Source organism: Pseudorca crassidens, chromosome 3, assembly GCF_039906515.1.
Source record: "Pseudorca crassidens isolate mPseCra1 chromosome 3, mPseCra1.hap1, whole genome shotgun sequence".
Taxonomy (NCBI): Eukaryota; Metazoa; Chordata; class Mammalia; order Artiodactyla; family Delphinidae; genus Pseudorca; species Pseudorca crassidens.
In genome coordinates, this window is record NC_090298.1 from 169,321,328 (window position 1) to 169,342,675 (window position 21,348).

The 21,348-nt window shown below is 55.3% G+C and overlaps 2 protein-coding genes across 16 annotated transcripts in view; one reads left to right on the forward strand and one right to left on the reverse strand.

The window, feature by feature from the left end:
- Nucleotides 1–14,470, reverse strand: part of ANKRD24 (ankyrin repeat domain 24) — a 26,956-nt gene extending 12,486 nt beyond the window's left edge. The window contains exons 1-8 of one of the 7 annotated variants that reach the window (XM_067734165.1): nt 14,380–14,470; nt 12,341–13,039; nt 10,225–10,296; nt 2,479–2,820; nt 1,555–1,641; nt 1,323–1,453; nt 1,157–1,245; nt 51–115 (exon numbers count right to left, since the gene is read on the reverse strand). In XM_067734165.1, coding sequence (XP_067590266.1) covers nt 51–115; nt 1,157–1,245; nt 1,323–1,453; nt 1,555–1,641; nt 2,479–2,820; nt 10,225–10,260 — 750 coding nt within the window. In that variant the 5' untranslated portion in view covers nt 10,261–10,296; nt 12,341–13,039; nt 14,380–14,470. Of the gene's footprint in view, nt 1–50; nt 116–1,156; nt 1,246–1,322; nt 1,454–1,554; nt 2,417–2,478; nt 2,821–10,224; nt 10,297–12,340; nt 13,040–14,379 lie in introns of those variants that run through there. The other 6 variants (XM_067734169.1, XM_067734168.1, XM_067734166.1 and 3 more) reach the window with 6 other exon arrangements.
- Nucleotides 13,518–20,538, forward strand: SIRT6 (sirtuin 6). 9 transcript variants are annotated; one of them, XM_067734179.1, is made up of 8 exons: nt 13,534–13,684; nt 15,175–15,302; nt 16,640–16,822; nt 17,107–17,166; nt 19,040–19,135; nt 19,213–19,293; nt 19,931–20,054; nt 20,143–20,538. In XM_067734179.1, the coding sequence occupies exons 1-8, from the start codon at nt 13,619–13,621 to the stop codon at nt 20,482–20,484; spliced, it is 1,080 nt and encodes a 359-aa protein (XP_067590280.1). In that variant the 5' UTR covers nt 13,534–13,618; the 3' UTR covers nt 20,485–20,538. The 9 variants fall into 9 exon arrangements, with proteins under 9 accessions (XP_067590279.1, XP_067590280.1, XP_067590282.1 ...); XM_067734180.1 differs by lacking the exons at nt 13,534–13,684; nt 15,175–15,302 and adding exons at nt 15,313–16,450; nt 19,428–19,600 and having other exon boundaries at nt 20,143–20,332; XM_067734178.1 differs by lacking the exon at nt 20,143–20,538 and having other exon boundaries at nt 13,518–13,684; nt 19,428–20,048.
- Nucleotides 20,539–21,348: the final 810 nt, after the last annotated feature.

Genomic DNA, 21,348 nt, shown 5'->3' on the forward strand with positions numbered 1-21,348 from the left:
CAAGGGAGTATCTGGGGTTGGGAAGTATCTGAGGCAGGAAAGGACATGACCTGCAGTAGTTGCTTCAAGCACTGAGGGTGCCCATACTTGGCGGCCAGGTGGAGGGCACTGTAACCTGAAAGGGAGAGAGAACGTACTAGAGCTTCAGATACTCAGGGAACTTCCAGTTGCCCCCCCAAACCTGTGTCAACTACTTGTGATGACTCTAACAAGTCCCCAAACCCAGGTACTTCTCAAAACTGTGCTACTCCCTGGGACCAGAGGCTCTCCAAACCTCAGCTAGTAGGTGTCCCAGACAATCTCGTCCCAGCTACACTCCACATCCATCCACTCCTCAAGCACTACTGTCCCCAGCTACTCCCCAGGTCGCCAGCTACTCCCCAGGTCCTCAGCTACTCCCTCGGTCCCCAGCTACTCCCCAGGTCCTCAGCTACTCCCCCAGTCCCCAGCTACTCCCCAGGTCACCAGCTTACTCCCTAGGTCCCAGCTACTCCCCAGGTCCCCAGCTACTCCCCAGGTCCCAGCTACTCTATAAGCTCAACTACACCAAAGTGCCAGCTATGCCGCTTTCTTTGATACTCCACAAATTCCCAGTACCCATACATCCTGGCTCCTATACTTGTTGCCCTGAAGCTTCAGATGTGGCTATGCCCCATGCCTAGCTATTCCCTGAGTCCCAACTACTCCCTCTGGCCATGCTTTCTATCGCAGTTATCCCTCAGGGCCCTAGTTAAGTCACACACCTAGATTCTCCTTTTGTCTCAGCTACTCCCAGAGCTCCAGCTAACTCTAGAGCCCAGCTACTCCATGCACCTCAGATACTCCCCTCCAAAAAACTGTACTTGTTATTCTCACGCCCCCAGATGCTCCTCAAGCTCAGATGCTCCTCTGTTTCCATTACTTCCTCTGACTCAACCACTACCTGAGTCCCAGCTCTCCCTGATCCACAAGTTGACTCACTCTGTTTGCTGCCGGCCATGGTCTCCATCCTTGGGTACCACAGCCTGACTCGCCCCTGTGCCTCCCTGGGGGCACTGAAGAGAACCCCCCTTTTTCAGCAGGACATGGAGGCCATGAAGCAGGGCCCGGCTGGACCCTCAGGCTGGGCACCTGGTCTGAGTTCCTCTTCCCTCCCCCAGGGCCCGGCGGGTAGTACCTGCCCCATCCGTGCTCATAACGTTGGCGCCGTGTGTCAGCATCACCTCTAGACAGCTGGCTGCACCCCTCATGGCCGCCAGGTGGAATCTGGAGGCCAGAGGTCAGGGGTCAGCTGCAGGGTGGCCACCCCTCAGCCATCACACCCCCAGGACGTGGGCACTCACGCGGACTTGCCCTCGGGGTCCAGCTTCGTGGGCACCAGCCCCTTGCGGACAATGAGGGAGGCCACCCGTGCGGCATCATTGTTCTCCACGGCCTGCAGCAGCCGCTCGTCACTTTTGCCCCAGTCCTGGCTCTGCGGGGCACACCCAGGGGAACATGGGACTGGCGGCCACTGCCCCTCCCCACTCCCCCAGCAGGGGCTCCGGGCTCTCACCGCCCGGCCTGGGCACTTGCCTGGCGCCTGCCTCTGGCTGCCGGCTTCGGGATGGGGCAGGGGCCGCAGGGTGGGCAGGAGCCAAGGTCAGTGGGGCTGAGCCGCAGCTGCCGGGGGGAGTGGTCCTGGGTGGGGGCCTGAGACAGCAACCCTCAAGCCTGGGTCCCCAGCATCTGCCCCCAGGTCCATCGCCCCAGCTGTCATACACCACTTCCACCATCGTACCATTAAACCATCCCCAGATCAGCCCCCAGCATCTTTCCAAAAAGTTGTCCCCCAAACCTAGGCTCCCAGCCCATCCCTTAGTGAAAGCCACCTTTCCAATATCACCTCACCATATCCCTTTCTGAACTACCCTCCGAAATCTTCCCACAGGAACCCCTAAAAAGGTTGCTTCAATGTCCCTCAGCACCACCCTCTGCCATCTATCCTTTGACTGCCTCTGAGATGTCACAATTGTCTCCCAAATGTCCCAATATCTGAAATGCATTCCAAAATGTCTTCCCCAAATTCCTGACATGTTCTCCAAAATCATCCCCCCAATGACCCCATCATCTGTCCCCAAAATGTCCTCCCCTAAAATCTTTCAGATGTCCTCCAAAATTGTTCTCCAAATGTCAATCTTTTCCCAGAAAAGATCACCCAAAACAGCATCCAAACTGTCCCCACAAATGATCCCATCCAAAACTGTTCCCCAAAACTGTCTCTCTAAATGCCCTCCAAATTCTCCTGTGTCCCCATCTGTCCTCAAAACTGTCCCCCCAAATGTCCCATCCATCCCCCCAGTCTCTGCCCCGCCCCCTCCCTCCTCCCTGATCATCCTTCGCGGGTCTGAGGGTGGAGGGTCTAGGCTCTGCGAGGTCAGGGGGCGGGGAGGGGCGGGACGGGGAGGGGAGGAAGGGCCCGCGCCCGCCCCGCTCCCGCGCCCCTTCCCCCGGCCCTACCGCGAAGGAGGCGGCGGCGCAAAGGCACAGCTGCTTCATGGTGTCCAGGGCGCCGGGCTCCGGGAGGTGACCAGAGGGAAGGGCCCGCGATGCCGGGGCTCGGCCGCCCGGCCCGCGCGGTCCCGCCAAGCCCCGCGCCAAACCTCCCCCGCGCGCCCCGCCTGCTGCCCCCCTCCCGGCCTCTCCCCTACGGGTCGGGGGGAGTGCCAGGGAAGGGGGCTGGGCTCTGAGGGAGGGGCACCGCGGTGGCCCGACCTGACCTTCTTGCCACCCGGAGGCTGAGGCAAAGAGGGCCAGGCTCCCAGGATCTCCATGGACCCGCCTGCGTTCGTCTCCGCCTCTCTGGGGGGGGGGGGGGGGGGCGAGGAAGAGGGGGAGTGTGGGATACGGGGGGTGGTCTCAGGTGACTCCCGGTCTGGTTCCACTGCCGCTGGGCTATCCGGGCTCTCCCTCCCTCATTCATTCACTCATTCATTCATTCATCATCCACCAGCGGGGCTCTGCAGTCTGACAAACCTGAATTTGAATCCAGGGCACCCCCCCCCACCACGCCCCCTGCCCTCCACACACCCGCATTTACCATCTATAAGATCGGCCCAGATACTTACCTGCTTTGGACTTCACTTTCCTCATCCGGGAAATGGGTTTCATATTAAACAGTACCTACTGCAGAGGGTTACTGGGAAGACTAAATGAGATGCTAGATATGGGGCCTGGAACATAGTGCGCCATAAACACGGATTCAAAGAAAGATGTGGTTGGGCTGTGTGCATATCTAATACTGAATCCTAGGGACGCAGGACATAGTAGGTGCTCAGTTAAACCACTGAAAGACAGAATGGACACAGCCTTTGGCTCTAACTCCAAGGGGCTGGGAGGGTCTGTGTTCTGCTGCTTTTCTCAGACTGGAAGCCCCTTGAGAGCAGGGTCCCACTGAGGCCTCCCTGGCAGAGGCCAGGGTGGGGTGGGCACCCCAGGGTGGAGTGGGCAGTTGGTGAATGTTTGCTCTGTTAATGTGTGACTCACAAAGCCAAGCCCTCTGAGCCATGTGTATTTCATTCATTCAGTCCACTTGTGCTACAGGGTGCCTGGCACTGCACTGGGCATTGGGACTCAGTGGTGACGAAGACAGATGTCCCTGCTATCACTGAGGTCCCTGGGGAGACAGACACATCCATGGATTTATGAACCAAGGTGATCAGGGCTATTATGAGGGAAGCCCAGGTGAGCTGGGAGCTCAGAGAGGACTCTTGATATCATCTGGGGAGTCAGGGAGGGCTTCCTGGAAGAAAGGACATCTGAGCTGAAACTTGAAGAATGGGCAGGAGTTGGGGAGTGGCAGGAACAAGATCATGTTTGGGAGAAATCATGAAATAAATTGCTCTCCTGGACCAGTGCGGTAGCCTCTGCCCTGGTCCAGGACCTGGGGCGTGGGGTGGGGCAGGGGTGTGCATACTTAAGGGTGGGGGCAGAGGAGGAGAGGTGCTAGCATAGGAGCTGGAGGAGGGGGTCCTGGGAAGGCGGGGGAAACCAGGAGTGTGGGGTGTCAGGAGAGCCACAAATGGTTCCAAAAGTCAGGATAGTCCACTGTGTTGTGGATGCAAATTCGAGAAGGGACCAGGAGAAGGGAGAAGATTGGGATTACAGGGGAGAGAAGGGATGAGTGAGGAGACAGGCCTTCAGGAACCCAAATTTAAGAGCAGTGACTGCTGACAGGCACTGGGGCTTTGAACCCAGCTTGGCCATTGTATAGTTGCTGTGTGACCCGGGGCCAGCCATTCTCCCTCTCTGGGCCTCAATTCTTTAACAATGGGATAGATAATGGAAGGAACACTATAGAGTCGGGTTCCTCCACCCAGAGGCACTGCTGACACTTGGGGCCTGGTCATTCCCTGGGGTGGGGCCATCCTGGACTCTGTGGGGTGTTGAGCGGCACCCCTGGTCCAGAAACACCCCCCCCACACACACCATGTGAAAACCGTAAATGTCCCAGGTATCACCCAGTGTACCCGGAGGCAGGATCACTGCTGTTGTCCGTGATTATTCTTAGACACCTTTAGGCAGATGGAGGGAGAGGTGGGGGCAGGTAAATGGAGAATCTGCTGATAAGCAATTGGGGAGTTGGAAGGAGGGTGTTAAGGGCTCCTCTCTCCTCTTACACCGAGGGGGGGTGGTGTGACCCTCTCAGGCTTGTCCAGAGAGGAGACTGAAATGGATCTCCCAGCTCAGGCCTCGGATTTCCAACTGCCCTCGGCCTGTCCTTCTGGATGTTAGACAAGCTCAGAAGCCCCCCGCAGTGGGCCAAGGGCGTCACTGTCCTGGTAGGGGCTTAGGCCAAGTCTTAGCATCATCTCACTCCTCTCTCACCCCATACCCAATCCAGCAGCCAACCCCGCCAGCTGTAAACTACGTCCAGGGACCCCTTCTCACCCATGGTCCAGCCCCATCACAATTCTATCTGGAGGTCACCTCCTCCCAGGCCTCCCTGCTTCTGTTCCCCTCCCTGGTCCACAGCTTCCTAAAGCCTGCATCAGAGCATTTCTCTTTTCTGCTCAAAAGCCTCCAGCAACTTTGCTCGGCATCAAATGCTAACTGCTCACAGAGCCCAGGAGGTTCTATGGCAAGCGGTCCAACTGCCAACTGAGGTCCCCAGGGCTGGGGTGGGTGGCAAGTCCCAGCCCACCCCATCCCCACCTGGTTTGGTCCAGCTCAAGAGCTAAGAATGGTTTTTACACTTATAAGTGGTCAGGGAAAAAAAAAAATCAAAAGAAGAGTAATACTTCCTGACACATGAAAATTATATGAAATTCTCATTCCAGTGTCCATAAAACAAGTGTTATTGGGATGGGGCTATGCCCATCCATTTTCAAATGGCCTATGGGAATTCCTCGGTGGTCCAATGGTTAGGACTCCATGCTTTCACTGCCGAGGGCCGGGGTTCAATCCCTGCTCAGGAAACTAAGATCCCACAAGCTGTGTGGCGTGGCAAAAAAAAAAAAAAAGTTTACTTTCTGGCCCTTTACAGGAAAAATGTGCCTAGCTTTGCCCTAAACAATCCTCCTCGTCAACTCTCTGAGCTCATCTCCCCCTACCTTTCCCCTGGTCCGTGACATCCTGCTGCAGTGGCCTCCTTTCTGGTCCTCAGACAGCTCTGCCCACCTCTGGGCCTTTGCCCTTGCTGTGTCCTCCACCCGGAATGCCCTCCTTCCTCCACTGCCCACAACGCTGATTCCTTTACTGTCTTTTGCACTGGAAGACACCTCTTCAGAGAGCCCTTCTCTGATCACCCCTTGTCACTCTGACCCCTTAGTGGGGGGTTATTTTTCCTTCATCGTTCTTATCACTACCTGACGTCATCCTGTGTACCTTTCTGAAAATATTGTTTCCTCTTGATCTCTCCACAGAATCTCACCTCTGCACAGGCAGGAATTTTTGTCCCCCTTAGTCAATGCGGCTGGATCCCCAGCAGGTACCGGGTATAGATTTTGAAGGACCCGGTGCAAAATGAAAATGCAGGGCCCCTTGTTGGAAAATTATGAAGAATTTCAAGATGGGGAGAAATGAGTATGAAACCAAACATGGGGTCCTTCTGAGTGGCAGGGTATGTGTGTGTGTGTGTGTCTGTGTGTGTGTCTGTGAAGCCGGCCCTGATCTCCAGCCCACAGTAGGTGCTGAATAAATGTTTGTTGAATGAATTAAAGAAATAGTGACTCATTTAAAATAAGGTCACATATCTAATATATATCTATATGTACATTTGTTCATTTCAAGAGTACTTTTCAGGGCATCCTAATAATAAACTACAAGCTACAAAATTCAATCAATCCCCTAGTGCCTGTGTTGATCTAATAGCAATAAACTACTTTGTTCAAACTGAAAAAAAAAAAGAAAAAGAAACAGTGACTCTGGGAATAAAAGTGAGGGAGAGACAGACAGACAGACAGATTTTCCAAAAAGTGTTGAGGCACCGGGAGTTTACGAATCTCTAAAATTTTCTACAAATCCGCACTCTTCTTCCATGCAGGATTTTTCTAAAACCTGAAATAAGGGCAGGAGGTTGATGGGAATCCAAAGACTAGGCTCCCGGCTCCAGTTAACTCCCATCTTTTTTCTTTTCTTTTCTTTTTGCGGCATCGCGTGTCATGTGGGATCTTAGTTCCCCTAACAAGGGACCAAATCCGTGCTCCCTGCATTGGAAGCGCAGAGTCTTAACCACTGGACCACCAGGGAAGTCTCTCCCATTTTATGGATGGAAAAACTGAGGCCCAGAGAGGGTGCGAGAAGGCTCAGAGCAAGTAGGGCGCTCTGCTGGGACCTGGCAGAGCAGGCTGTATCATGAGAGAAGCAGAAAGGAGCGGAGAGGGCGCGCCGGGCAGGTTGTGTGCTGAGAATGGGAAATGGAAGGTCCGGAGAGATGGAGACGGAGGTGGAGACGGACCACTGCAGTCACGGGTGTTTGCTTTCTTCCCTCGGGGCAGCCGAACAAAAGCTGAACCTGACTCCTGCGTTTGGCAGAGAAACTGGAGCCTGGCAGGTAGAGGGACCGACGGGGGTGGGGGGCGGTTTTGCGGGGGGAGTGGAGGACCAGCTTCTCCCCTCCTTCCTCCCCCAGGCCTCCCATCTGCTGTGCCCGCTCCAGCCCAGGCGGGCTCTGCTCGCTGCCCCCGCCCTCCCTGACACACCCAGAGACCCTCACACCCGGGCTGAGGTTTTAACACCCTTCTATTCCTGCCCTCATCTTGACACTGTGCCAGGCACCTATCAAAACACACCCACGTCCCAAATTAGGTGTTTTTTTGTTTTCTTTAAATTAAGGGTACTTTAATCAATTAATTAATTTATTTATTTTTGGCTGTGTTGGGTCTTAGTTTCTGTGCGAGGGCTTTCTCTAGTTGCGGCGAGCAGGGGCCACTCTTCATCGCAGTGTGAGAGCTTCTCACTGTCGCGGCCTCTCTTGTTGCAGAGCACAAGCTCCAGACACGCAGGCTCAGTAGTTGTGGCTCACGGGCCTAGTTGCTCTGCGGCATGTGGGATCCTCCCAGACCAGGGCTTGAACCTGTGTCCCCTGAATTAGCAGGCAGATTCTCAACCACTGCGCCGCCAGGGAAGCCCCTAGGTGTTTTTTTTGTTTTTGTTTTTTTTAGCGGCACAAACGTTTTGAAGGATTGGATTTCAATAGGACTCTGCTTTTGAAATTCAACAATCCCGTGGTTTGGTTTACCACTGGCTACAGCTTCTCCGTAATCTTTAGCAGGAAATGTGAACACTAACTAGGAATCGATTTCGAACGGGATGAAAATTTTAGGATCGTTTCGCAGTGAATGAAGCTAACCCCACGCCACGTTTTGTAGGGCTTAACAAACAATTTATTCCTTGCTCTGGTGCCCTCTCTCTCTCTCTTTCATTCTCTCTCCCTCCCCCTCTCCCTCTCCTTCCTTCTCACTTCAATCAATGCAAGTTTCCCCGCAACCAAGGCCCAATAACACAGCCCTAGTAACACAGGTGTTCCTAGTAACACAGCCCAGGGAGAAGGCAGGCATTCACTTCCTAGCTGTGTGATGTTGGGGAAGTTCCTTAACCTCTTTGGGCATCGTTTACTCATTTATAAAGTGGAGATAAAAGCTCCTACCCCATATGATTGTTATGAGGGTTAAAGGAGCTGACATCTGGCAAAGCACATGGAAATCTCCTTGTAGTGTTTGAAAACAAATAAATAAAAACAAAAATGGGATGAAATAAAAATGAGTTCAACGGCATTGAATTTAAATTTTAAACGTTAAAATAAACAAAATGAAAGGAATGTTAAAATTGACAAATAATAAAAATACATTTAAAAATCATTTTGAGGGGGGAATTCCCTGGTGGTCCACTGGTTAGGACTCTGAGCTTCCACTGCAGGGGGCACTGGTTTGATCCCTGGTCAGGGAACTAAGATCCCACAAGCCGCGCAGCACAGCCAAAATAAATAAATAAAAATAAAATAAAATAAAATAAAAATCAGTTGGGAAAACTTTGGAAGGCCAGAGGATGGTGGAGATATACACAAAGTCACCAAGCTAGTCAGGGGCAGAGGAAGGATTCGAACCCAGAGCCATCTGACTTTAAAACCAGGCTTGGGACTTCCCTGGCGGTCCTGTGGTTAAGACTCTGCTCTTCCACAGCAGCGGCCACGGGTTCGATCCCTGGCTGGGGAACTAAGATCCTGCATGCTGCGCAGCAAGGCCAAAAAAATTTTTTTAATTGAAAAATAAAACCAGGCTGTTCCTCTGCCCCGTTTTTGACATTCAAGGACTCCTCGGGCTGGGCCCTCTCGGGCCTCAGCTCCCCCTCACATTCTCTGCTCCAGCCAAAAGAACCTCTTCATCATCCCATTATGTCCCTGTATCAACCAGGCTCTGCCCAGCCTCCAGACCTTTGCTCACACTGGTCCCCATCCCCCTCCCTGTGTGCCTTCACTTGTCTAACTAAATCTTCCCCATCCTTCCATGCTCTGCTCCAGCACCACCTCCTCCAGGTAGCCTCCCTGATTGCCTTGGGCCTTCCGGATGGGAAGGCCCTGTCATGGGAGAAAGACCAAGGGCTCTAAAGTCAGACACGTGTGGGTTTGAATCTCCCTGTTGCCACTTTACTCTGTGACCAGGAGAGGTGAGTTAACCTCTCCGGACCCTGGTTTCTTTGTGCTGTAATTGGGAAGTCTAGCCTGACAGAGGTCAGTGCTCAGGAAGGCTGGCTGCCAGACTCTACATGTGAATGCTCTCTTAGCTTCTGTCACTCTGTGACCTGGACCAGCCTGCACACTGGCAGGGACTAGCGGGGCCGGGAGGGAGTGGGTAATGAATGAGGACGGAGTGCAGTCTCTGGAAGTTCACAGCCCAAAATATAGCTGCAAGAGAAGCCAGCTAGACCCCACCTCAGGGCCTTTGCACTGGCTGTTCCCTCTGCCTGGAACGCAGTTCCTGCAAATACACACATGGTTTCCTCCTCCTTTCCCTTCTGATCTATACTCTAATATCAGCTTCTTGGTGAGGCCTTTCTGGACAACCTGCTTTAAAACTGCAACCATCTCCCCTGCTCAGGATGCTTTAAATTCCCTTTCTTCGTCTCCCTGGTACAAAATATGCCTTTTCACTTATTTATCTTGTTTAGCATCCATCGCCCCAACACAGCTGTCAGCTCCACAAGGGCAGGGATTTCGGTCTGCCCTGTTCACTGCTGTGTCCTTTGTGCCTAGAACAGCACCCAATACAAATATTTGCTGAATAAATACTCAAAAGCAAGAAATCAGGGTCCCCGAGAAAGTGAGGCCCCAGAAAAGCAAGTGGTCACTGTAGCTGGGAATAGAGATTTTCCGGAAGAAATGTTCTTGGAGACAAATTGCGAGCGATGGGGAGGATCTGATGCACAGTAGTACAGGGAAGAGAATTGCAGGTGGAGGGAACAGCCTGGACAAAGGCATGGTGGCTGAAAAGCTTTAACAGGAAGTAATGTGGAGATCAGGGCAGCAGGGGGCAGTAGAGAGGAAAGGGAGGGGAGGTGGCCAGAGGCTAAAAGGGTAAACTTGAATCTGTGGATGGTGGGCAACCATGAAAGAGTTTTGAACAGGGAGGGGCTTGGTCATACTGCCAAAAGAATCTGATGACAGACAGAGGACAGCAGTCCAGGGGCCCAGTGGATCTTCAGCCAGGTCCTGGGGGACAGGAGCCTGAAGTTGGGGGACATCAGGCATCTCAGTGGCCTCAGACTCACCTCTGTCTTCTTAAATCGTGCCCGGAGGGTCTTCATGGCCAGTGTCAGGTGTTTCTCCTCTCCCCAGGCCACCTACAGAAGGCCAGGGGGTAAAGGACATCAATCCTGGCGGGCAGGAGAGTCGTCCGCCTCCCACTCCTCAAAAGTACCACTTCCTCCTCCCCGCTGGCCATCCCAGCCCCTAGAGCAGGACATGAACCTATCCTATCTTCTAAATGCTGTGTGTCCTTCAGCAGGTCACTTGCCCTGTGTTTTACATCTCTCTTCCATAAAATGCAGGAAATAATCCCTTCTTACCCAACTCGTGGCCAGTTTCCTGTGAGGTTCCTAGCATACAGCCTGGCAAACATAGGTGCTCAATAAATGTATTCCACCAGTATTCCCTGTTGCCCAAGTAGATCAGGCTTTTTCTGGTTTCAAGCTTTTATCTGTGCAGTTACTTCTATCTAGGATGCCTTTTTTTTCCCCCCTCTGGTGAACTCCTATTCATCCTTCACAGCCCAGTTCCAAAATCCCATGGTGTTCTGATCAGCTTTGCCTCTTACTAGTAGGCAGAACTCTAACTCCTCAAATTGGGTTCCCCCAGCTCTTCCTCTGCCCCACCCCTGGCTCCAGAGGCTGGAAGTGTCTGGACTGGTTCTGTTTTCTTGAATAGTTAGGGGCTCCTGGGGGCCCAGGCCCAGAGCCGAGGCGTCTTAGCACAGAGGCATGTTTCTTGGAAAGTCAGAAAGAAAATCCTTGCAGCTAAGTCCCCTTACACCAGCCTGGCTCCTGTGTGAGTGAGAGCACGGAGGCAAGTCACCCAAGGTGGGCAGAGGTCCGGGGTGATGGCTGCATGCATGTGTGTGCACGTGTGAGCACAAGGTATGTGTGTGCATGCATGTCTGTCCAGCTTAGCCTGTTTTGTGTTTCGTGCATGTGCAGGTATAGAGGTCAGGCAGGGATCTCAAGGGGGCATTCTGCCAGGTGTCTGGCTAGGAATTCCTTCCTATGTCTGAGTGGGATTTCTGTTAAGACATATCCTTCACCTGTCCTTTTACCTGCTCACCTGCCCATGAATTCTCCAAATCATCTTTCCACCCATCCACTCACCTGTGCAGCTATCCTCCCACCCAAGCGCTTCTACATCCACCCACTGTCCACCATCCGCCCAACTTATGTTCTCATGGTTCTCCACGTACCCTTCAACAGTGCTCTATCCACCATCCACCCACCATCCACCTGCCCATCCACCCACCATCCACTGATCCATCCACCCACCATCCACTCACCAGTCCAATCACCCACTGGCCACTACCCACCCACCCATCCACCAGCTCATCTTCTGATGGCTCTCCACGCACCCTTCAACCATCCTTCATCCACCACCCACCCACCATCCTATCCTCCTGCCCATCCACCCACCCAACCACTCATCCAACCACCTATCTACCTCAACTATCCACCCACCCATCCACCTATGCACCCACCCATACAGCCAACACCCACCTACCATCTACCCACCCAACCATCCTTCATCCACCACCCACTGACCCATCTACTTACCACACATCCATCCAAAACGCACCCACCCATCCATCCACTTGTTCATCCACCCTCCCATCCATCTACTGCCCATCCTTTCATTCACCCCTTCAATTTACCCCATTCAATCAATGTACCCATTCACTCACCACCCACTCCACCCACCCTTTTTCTTTACTCCTGTCTAACGGGCTCAATCACACCCAGAGCAGGGTGTAACTGACACCCAAGAGAGAAGTCCACAGGTTGCCTGGGCAGGAGGGAATCCGCAGGCTTGGGGGAGGGGGAAGTACCCTCATCTAGGGACCGCTTCCTGGAAGAGGTGATGATATATGAACAGGGCCTGATGGCTGGGCAGGATATTGAGCTGCAGCAGCAGAAAAAGAGGGTACGTACCCTAGACAGCGCAAAGGCTGGGAAGTGGGAGGTGCACGCATGAATGAGTGTGTGTGTGGGTGTCAGCGTGCCTCAGCATAGCTGGGACACACACCAGCCTTTTCTTTCTCCCACATGCCAGGGATCAGGGGCAAGGAGCCTGAGGCCCTAAGGGGAGCCTCCATCCCAGGCCTCCCTTAACTCCTTCCCCTCCTACCTCCTGCAGCTCCAGTGACTCCAGCACCAGGCCACTGTGTCCACTGCCAGCTCTGGTTACCTGCTCCCAGCTGGGCCACCAGCTCGCACCAGCAGCTCCCAGCTCGCAGCTCTGACACCTGATCAGCTCTGAGCGGGCAGCTGCCCCAGGGGGCCGGGGATGAGCAGAGGGAGGAGACAGGCTGGCAGCAGGGCTGTCTGTTGGCCAAGGGGCTCTGGTGGGAAGACACCGATGTTCTTCCCGACCACGGCTGGACGGATTTCAGTTTCTGGAATGAGCCACCCTTTTCCTCTCTTCTCAGCCTTTGTACTTGCGGTCCCTATGCCAGGAGCCCTCTTTCTGTACCTCCTGTCACCCCCAACTGGCTGATTCTCCCCATCTCAATCGTACTCACTGTTCAGATCTTTGCTGCAACATCCCCTCCTCCAGGAAGCCTTCCTGCTTGCCCCCAGGCTGGGTCAGGTGCCTCCTCTGAGCTCCTTCATTGCCCAGTGCCCTCATTACAACCCACTCATACTAAGTCACCATTGCCCGGTCACAGGGTGCTGCCTGTGTTCTCCAGCGTCTCCCCAGTAAACAGTAGGTGCTCGATACGTTTCTTAAATGAGTCCTCAAGGCCTCCAGCCCCGGTGATTGTGAGCAGTTTCTCCAGCCTCTTGGTGAAGTCAGGACCTCTCCTGCTGAGTAATAATCATCCACCTGGATAACGTTCAGATAACTTAAGAGTGGCGTCCGTAACCCTCCCTAGTGAGGCCCCAAATTGCCACCCCCTGAGGCCCCCGCACACATGCACAGGTACCCTGCATTTGTAAATTTAGAAACTTATGAAATGTGCAGGGGAAAAAACCTTGGACTCGAAGCATAAGTCCTGGGTCCCTTCTCTCAGGCCCTGTCCTGTGAGGGATGGGGTGCGGGGAAGGGGCGCATCAGTTTACTCATTTGTAAAAAGGGGAAAAAGGGAACCGATCGTTTGCGCCCCTCATTTTAGAGGTGACTAGAGAACTCTCACGTGGGCAGTCCCCTAGTTTCCAGCCCGGGTCACTGGACAGCCCTATTCTCGCCACCATCCACGTCCCCAGCACAGTAGGAAGCTGGCTGCTCTTTGCCAGCAATTAATATGGCGACTGAGGCGTTAGCGCGAGCCGCATGCGCCTTGGGGAGAAGAGGCCGGGTACAGAGGATGAGAAGGCGGCTCCTCCTTCTTCCTCGTCCCCCCCCGTTTCCGGCGGAAGCGGCCGCAACAAGGGAAACTTTATTGTTCCCATTGGGGCCTGGAGGATGTCGGTGAATTATGCGGCGGGGCTGTCGCCGTACGCGGACAAGGGCAAGTGCGGTCTCCCCGAGGTGAGCGCGGCCGGGTGTCCCGACGGCCGTCGTCAGGGCCGTGGGCTGGGCGGGGCCGGCTGGCAGCGGGCATTCTGGGAGTATCAGGAGACACTGAAGCTAGACAATGGGAGGGACTTCCCAGTGAGGAGGGGGCGGGAAGTGACGCCCCAGCGCGCCTGGGGACGCGACCACGCCCAGCTCCGGATCGGTCAGGCTGGGACTGAGGCTAGGACCCAGGTCGGGAAGTCCTGAAGTTCTGATGGGGCACCAGGGGCTGTAGTTCCAGGCGGAAGGCACTACCGGGGCAAAGGCGCGGGGGTGGGAATAAACAAACTTGGAGAACAGATTAGACCAGAGAGGTTACCAAAACCAGGCCAAGATGGGCCTCAAGTGCCAAGCTGGGGAGCTGACACCATCCTGAGGGTGATGAGGAAGGGTTTTGAGCTGGGGAGGAACCTGGAGGATGTAAGTCAGAAAGACCCCTCCAGCCACGCTGAGAGGAAGTCCCCACCATACACTGAGACCTTGGCGGGGTAACTTCCTTTTGGGTCTCCTCTCCTCTTCTGTAAACGGGGGAGAAGATTGCCCCCACCCCACAAAGGCTAGTGCGTCCCTTCCAAGTCAGGCATTAGTGAGCTCCCAGGTGGTGTGACGCCCCACTCCTCTCCTGCCTGGTTTCCATTTTATTCCACAAACATTTATTAAGCACCTACCGTGCACCAGACACTTTCTCCGCCCTGGGGCCACATCGGAAGGTGAGAGGCCTCGAAATATGGCGTGGTTAGTTTGTATGGGCTGGGTAATTTCATAGGCTAGTGAGTGGGAGAATTACTCCGACTATTTCGGGGAAGGGGTGGGGATTTCCAGGAATTGGGCCACCGCCCACTTTTTGGCCATTTATGGTTAGCCTTTGAACTGTCCTGGCACCTGTGGGTGTTAATACATTTAGTATATGCTGAGGTATTACAATGGGTATATAATGAGGCTCCAGGTATACTGGAAGTCGAATCTTCCGCCATCTTGGAGCTTTGACCAGTTTTTGTTATGTCCTACGGCTGTGTCATTCTTTTTTTTTTTAAATAGATTTATTTTATTTATTTATTTATTTTTGGCTGCGTTGGGTCTTCGTTGCTGCGCGCGGGCTTTCTCTAGTTGCGGCGAGCGGGAGCCACTCTTCGTTGTGGTGCGAGGTCTTCTCATTGCGGTGGCTTCCCCTGTTGCGGAGCACGGGCTCTAGGCGTGCGGGCTTCAGTAGTTGTGGCACACGGGTTCAGTAGTTGTGGCTCACCGGCTCTAGAGCGCAGGCTCAGCAGTTGTGGCACGCGGGCTTAGTTGCTCCGCGGCATGTGGGATCTTGCCGGGCCAGGGCTCGAACCCATGTCCCCTGCATTGGCAGGCGGATTCTTAACCACTGCACCACCAGGGAAGCCCTGTGTCATTCTTTTAAAGGTTGTGCCCTGCCTCCTTCCCTCCTGTTTCGCTCCCTTCCACTCTCTCCCACCCAACAGGTCTTTGACCCCCCTGAGGAGTTGGAGCGGAAGGTATGGGAGCTGGCACAGCTGGTCTGGCAGTCCTCCAACGTGGTGTTCCACACGGGCGCGGGCATCAGCACAGCCTCAGGCATCCCCGACTTCAGGTCCGTGCGCATGGAGGGAAGTCAAGGCAGGGTTTCCCTGTGAGCTCACAGATGTCTGGCCACCGGAACCCCTCCTGCCGCCTTCCCTCCCGCTGAGTCTGGGGTGATCTGTCAGTTCCCTGGGGTGTTGGGGATGGGAAAGACCCTTCCTTTGGAGAATGTCCCTTTATATCACACCCAACATTCCATTCCACCGGCCAGAACTTGGTCACCTGACTACACCTAGTTGCAAGTGATGCTGGGAAATGTAGTCTTTCGTCTAGGCTCACTGCAAGGCTAAGTAGTGGGGTTCTATTATTACCAGAGAAAAAGGGGAGAATTGATATCAAGGACAATTAGCTCCATACTCACTTACAAATATTTTTCTGTCAGACCTCTGGTGGGACAAGTGGCTTAACCACCTGGACCTCAGTTTCCTCACCTTCAAGTGAGGGTGTGAGGCCAGATAATGTCTAACGTTAGGCAGCCTGTGTTAGACAAGAGTTTCATTGATGAAAAGCAGGGGTCTCTAACTGGTGGCCTCCAAGTGGCCCCTGTAGGTGCTGAGTTTGCAAGCCTACCCCGTAGGGCAGGCCTATCACAATTGTGCTCTCTTTCTAAGGCCTCTCAGGCCCACGGAGCAGACTCTTACAGCGGAAGAGCAGATTCCTCGTTCTTGGAGGAATGTTAGAATTTTAAGGTGTGAATCTCACCCCCCTTCCATAACCTGCCATGGCTCCCCATTGCCACACAGGAGAGTTCTCAGCACTTCAGGCTGGAAATCAAAGCTGTCCCCAACCTAGCCCTGGATCAGCTCTCCAACCTCAGCCCCTGCAGCCCCTGCAGTCCCCAGACCACTCACAGGCTGTTGCCAGCCCCCTGGCCTTTGCTTACCTCTTCTGTCTGAGCTGCCCGGCCCTTTCCTGTCTGTTCAAGAGACAGCTCAGCCTCCTCCAGGAAGCCTTCCCACAGTTCCACAAAGAGCCCTTCCCGCTTCTGCTGGGCCAGCCCAGCCTCAGGTTCCTCCCTCTGCCCCAGCCCCACAGAGCTGGAGAGTTTGTGTCCACCTATGTCTCTCCCCACAAGATGGAGGACTCCTTGAGGGTAGGGCCTGGGTCCCCTAGGGCCCCAGCATCACCCAGCGCAGGGCCAGGCTCGGTGCAGCAGCAGTAAGTGTTGGTGGGATTGAATAATTTCTGCCCTTGTGTACCACGTTCTCCCTCCTTCCTCCCCCACCCCCTCCTTTGTGTCACTTCGTCTGTCTCTGACTCTTTCTCTGCCTCCGTTTCTCTGTCTCCTTTTCCGTCCCGTCTTCCTGATCCCTAAGCTCTCTCTGTCTCTCCCGCCTGCCGCCTCAGGGGCCCCCATGGCGTCTGGACGATGGAGGAGCAGGGCCTGGCCCCCAAGTTCGACACCACCTTCGAGAACGCGCGGCCCACGAAGACTCACATGGCACTGGTGCAGCTGGAGCGCGTGGGCCTCCTGCGCTTCCTGGTCAGCCAGAACGTGGACGGGCTGCACGTGCGCTCTGGCTTCCCCAGGTGCACCCCGCGTCCAGCCCCGCTCAGCCTTGGGCAGGCTGCCCCTCTCTCCGAGCCTCAGTTTCCTCATCTGGAAAATGGGTGTTGATGGCAGCCCCTCCCTCTCAAGGCCACTGTGGCGATTCAGCCAGGAGAGGTGCTTGGTGCTCAGCTGCCAGTGTCAGTGTCTGCTAGGCGGGCACGTCTGGAGAATCGAGATCCCCTCTTTCTGGTCCTGGGGGGTGGATTCCAGCCCTGAGGCCTCTGGATCCCCTCCACTAAGCCTCTTCCTTCTCCTCCCACAGGGACAAGCTGGCAGAGCTTCACGGAAACATGTTTGTAGAAGAATGTGTCAAGTGTAAGATGTGAGTGCCACGGAGGGTAGGGACGGGGGCCCAAGGTGTGGATGACCCAGGTCGGGCTCTGCAGAAGGGCCTTGTGAGTTGAACCTGATGTTTCCAGAGACGAGGGTGTGACCCTCCCAGGGTGGGACTTGGGGGCGTATCTTCCTCCCGGGAGGTGTATTCATTTCCTGCAGCTGCTGTTACGAACTGCCACAACCTGAGTAACTTAAAACAACGGAAACTGATAGTCTTATGGGTCTGAAAGCTCGAAGTCCACAATCAAGGTGTTGGCAGGGCCGTGCTCTGCCTGAACCCTGTCGGGGAGGATCCTTCCTGCCTCTTCCGGCTCCTCGTGGTTTCCGACCATCCTTGGCTGTAGACTTATCACTCCGACCTCTGAATCTTTTATCAACGTTTCCGTGTCCCTGTGTGTCTGTGTCCCCTCCTCTTTTTTTTTTTTTTTTTTTAATATTCACTTATGGCTTTAGTTGTGGCGCGCAGGATCTTCGTTGTGGCACGCGGGATCTTTTTAGTTGCCACATGCAAGCTCTTAGTTGCAGCATGCGGGATTTAGTTCCCCGACCAGGGATCGAACCCGGGCCCCCTGCATCGGGAGCACAGAGTCTTACCCACTGGACCACCAGGGAAGTCCCTGTGTCCCCTCTTCTTATAAGGACATCAGTCACTTGGGTTAGGGGCCACCCTACACAAATGTGACCTCATCTGAACCCAGCCAGTACATCTGCAACAACCCTACTTCCAAATAAGGTCTTATTCCAAAATACTTGCTCAGCCCATAACAGGGTGTGACGGGGCATTCTTCCGGCTCTGGAAAGGCTGAGCCTTCCTGGAACAGGAGGGCTCTGGGCGTGCCTCCCTCTGCTGGGCAAGCAGCCTTATGGGTGTGAGTAACTCAGGCGTGGCGGGTGCGTGTGGCTCCCCTGCGGGTGGAATCTCTTAAGACCAGAGCACAGATGGGGCCCCAACTTTAAAAACAAATTTTTTTTCTCTCTAAATTTATTTTGAAAAACTTCAATCTGGTGGAAAACTCACAACAACCATACAATGAACTCATACTTGACCTAGACCGGGGATCCCCAACTTTTTCCTGTACAGGGCCATATGGTAAATATCTTCAGCTTTGTGGGCCAGACTGTCTCTGTCGTGACTATGAGCTCTGTAGCGTGAAAGCTGCTATAGACAGCACTTAAAGGAATGGGCATGGCCGTGTGCCAATAAAACTTTATTTACAAAAATGGGAAGCAGAGGGCCGGATTTGATCCTCAGGGCTATGGTTTGCTGACCCTGACTTAGATTCATCAATATTACCATCTCGCCACAATTTGTTTCTCCTCTTCTCTCTGTGTTTGGATTTGCTCTACTGTTCAAGTGGCAGATTTCCTTATCCTTTGCCCCTTAAACCCTTTAGACATTTATCTCCCACAAGCCACGGTATTCTCTTCCACAGCCGCAGTGCAGTTTCTAAAGTCAGGAAATGTAAAAACCACAGACACGACTATTCTCCCCAATCTGTGTTCCCAGCGCTCCCTCCCATTGTTGCTGTTTTTCCCCTGGTGCTGGGTCCAGTGGCGGCACTCTGCATGCCACTGTCCCATCTCTTCAGTCTCCTTTACCTGGAGCACTTCCCGACCTTTCTCTGTTTTCCGAGCTGTGGACCTTTTGAAGCAGCCAGGCCAGCTGTTTTGTGGGAGGCCCCCTCTGCCCCCGCCGTGCTGGGTTTGCCGGATGTCCCCTCATGCTTAGATTCTGGTCACGTGGCCCCCGCTTTCCTGGGAGAACAGCTGCCTGCAAAAAGCAAGAGCCACCCAGGTGGGGCCGCAGGGTAGGCACCTGGGAGTGGGCAGGAAGCTGACCCCTTCCTCTCCCGACACAGGCAGTACGTCCGGGACACCGTCGTGGGCAGCATGGGCCTGAAGGCCACCGGCCGGCTCTGCACCGTGGCCAAGTCAAGGGGGCTGCGGGCCTGCAGGTAAGCGGCCCTCCCCACGCCCGGGACCCCAGGGGAGGCGGCCAGTGTCCCTGCTGACTTCCCCGCTCTCCGTACAGGGGGGAGCTGAGAGACACTATCCTGGACTGGGAAGACTCCCTGCCTGACCGGGACCTCACTCTGGCCGATGAGGCCAGCAGGTCTGACCCCCACCGAGCCCAGGGTGGGGTGGGTAGGGGAGGGGCAGAAACACAGCCAGCTGCAACCCCGGGGACATCAGGAAAGAGGTGGCTCACACCCTCTCTGGGCTTCGCTTCCCCCGTAACAACGGCAGCTCCTGTGTACTGAGCCCTCATACCCCCGGCCCCGGCCAGAGGCCTCACACACCATCCTTACCACAGCCCAGGGTGGGTGCTGCTCGGGGCCCATTTTACAGACGAGGAAACCGAGGCTGGAGCAAGCTGACACCTCCGTCCACACTGCCCAGCCAGGAAGTGACTGAGCCAGGTCTGGAACCCAGGGGTCCAAGTGGGGACATCAGCAGCTCCACTTCTGCCGACCGGGTGGGGTGGCTCCGGCAGAAGGGAAGCGGCGGGCAGGATTCAGGGCAGCTTGGAAGCTGGGGCAAGCCGGCCCCCAGGCAGAGATGGGCGCTGTGTGAGCTGGCCTCCCAGGGCTGGCCCCGGCGTGTCAGCAGAGCAGTGAAGCCATGGCATTTGAGCAAGGGTGGGGTGGTGTGTGTGTTGGAGACGTCCCGCCCCCAGCCTCGTGAGGCAGGAGGAGGGCTACAGAGACCCTTGCCGAGGGGCTCAGGCTAATCCCGCCTCCTGGCCCCAGGAACGCGGACCTGTCCATCACGCTGGGCACCTCCCTGCAAATCCGGCCCAGCGGGAACCTGCCCCTCGCCACCAAACGCCACGGAGGCCGGCTGGTCATCGTCAACCTTCAGCCCACCAAGCACGTACGTGCTGGAGCCTACCCCTGACCCCTGACCCCCCAGGCCCCCCCAAGCCTTCTCCCTCCGCCTGACTGGTCCCCACCCCCCACAGGACCGTCACGCAGACCTGCGTATCCACGGCTATGTAGATGAAGTCATGACCCGTCTCATGAAGCATCTGGGCCTGGAGATCCCGGCCTGGGACGGCCCCCGCGTGCTGGAGAGGGCGCTGCCACCCCTGCCCCGCCCACCCACCCCCAAGCTGGAGCCCAAGGAGGAGGCCCCTGCCCAGCTCCACAGCCCAGCGCCCGCCAGCCCCAAGCAGGAGCCCGCAGCTGAGCCCGGCGCCCAGCATGACGGCTCCGGGCCCGCCAGCCCCAAAAGGGAGCGGCTGGACAGTCCTGCTCCCCACAGGCCCCCCAAAAGAGTGAAGACCGAGGTGGTTCCCAGCTGACCAGGGGGCCTGGGGAGGGCGGGGCTGTTTGTAGAAACCATGGATTCTTTTTTTTTTTTTCTTACTGGTCTCACTTTGTTACTCCTCTCTGTCCTTGTGGGAAGACCTCAGGGCGCTGAGAGCTGGGCTCCAGGCCCTGGGGCAGACTTGCCCTCCATTGCACCTCCCTTTAGCTTGGGGCCTCTGGAGGGGGCCTGGGAAGGAGCAGCCCCCCTGGACTCTGACCTTGGAGCTGACACCCCCCCACCCCCTGTACCTGCTCCACCCCCAGGCTCCAGCCTCTGACTCAGGATGTTCCTGGGAGGTGTGGCCAGGCCCTCTGTGGTTTCCTCTGACCCCTGGGCCCTCACACTTCCCAACCCCTGCCTACCCCCAGACAGCCTTCACAGTCCCTCCAGGAGGGAAGGGAGGCAGGGCCATCATTTAGGAGGCAGACTTCATGGCAGGACAGACAATAGAGGCTCACACTGCCTTTGGGGCTGGAGGAGGAAGGGTGGGTCCACCTGGCTTCCTCCAGGCTTCCAGAAAAGCCTTCAATGCAATAAAAGAATTTCTTGCATCTGAGCCTGTGTTTGCCATCCACAACCTTGCCCTGGGCCCTAGTCCCTGGGGGCAGGGCTGTGTGGTCCCCTCACCCCCTGGGATGTGTGCCTGGGGTGCAATCCAGGCCTGGGGGCGAAGGAGGGCCTTACCAGCTGCAGATATTTGCTGAGTCCTCAGTTTGTAATTCTCACTTGCGGGATTCTTTATTATGTGCCCTCTGCTACTAGGCTGTGAGCCCCTTGAGGAGAGAGGCCACTTTTTTATCTCAATTGCAACCCCCGGGCACCTGTACAAAGCGGGCAGGGCCAGGGTGATGCGTTA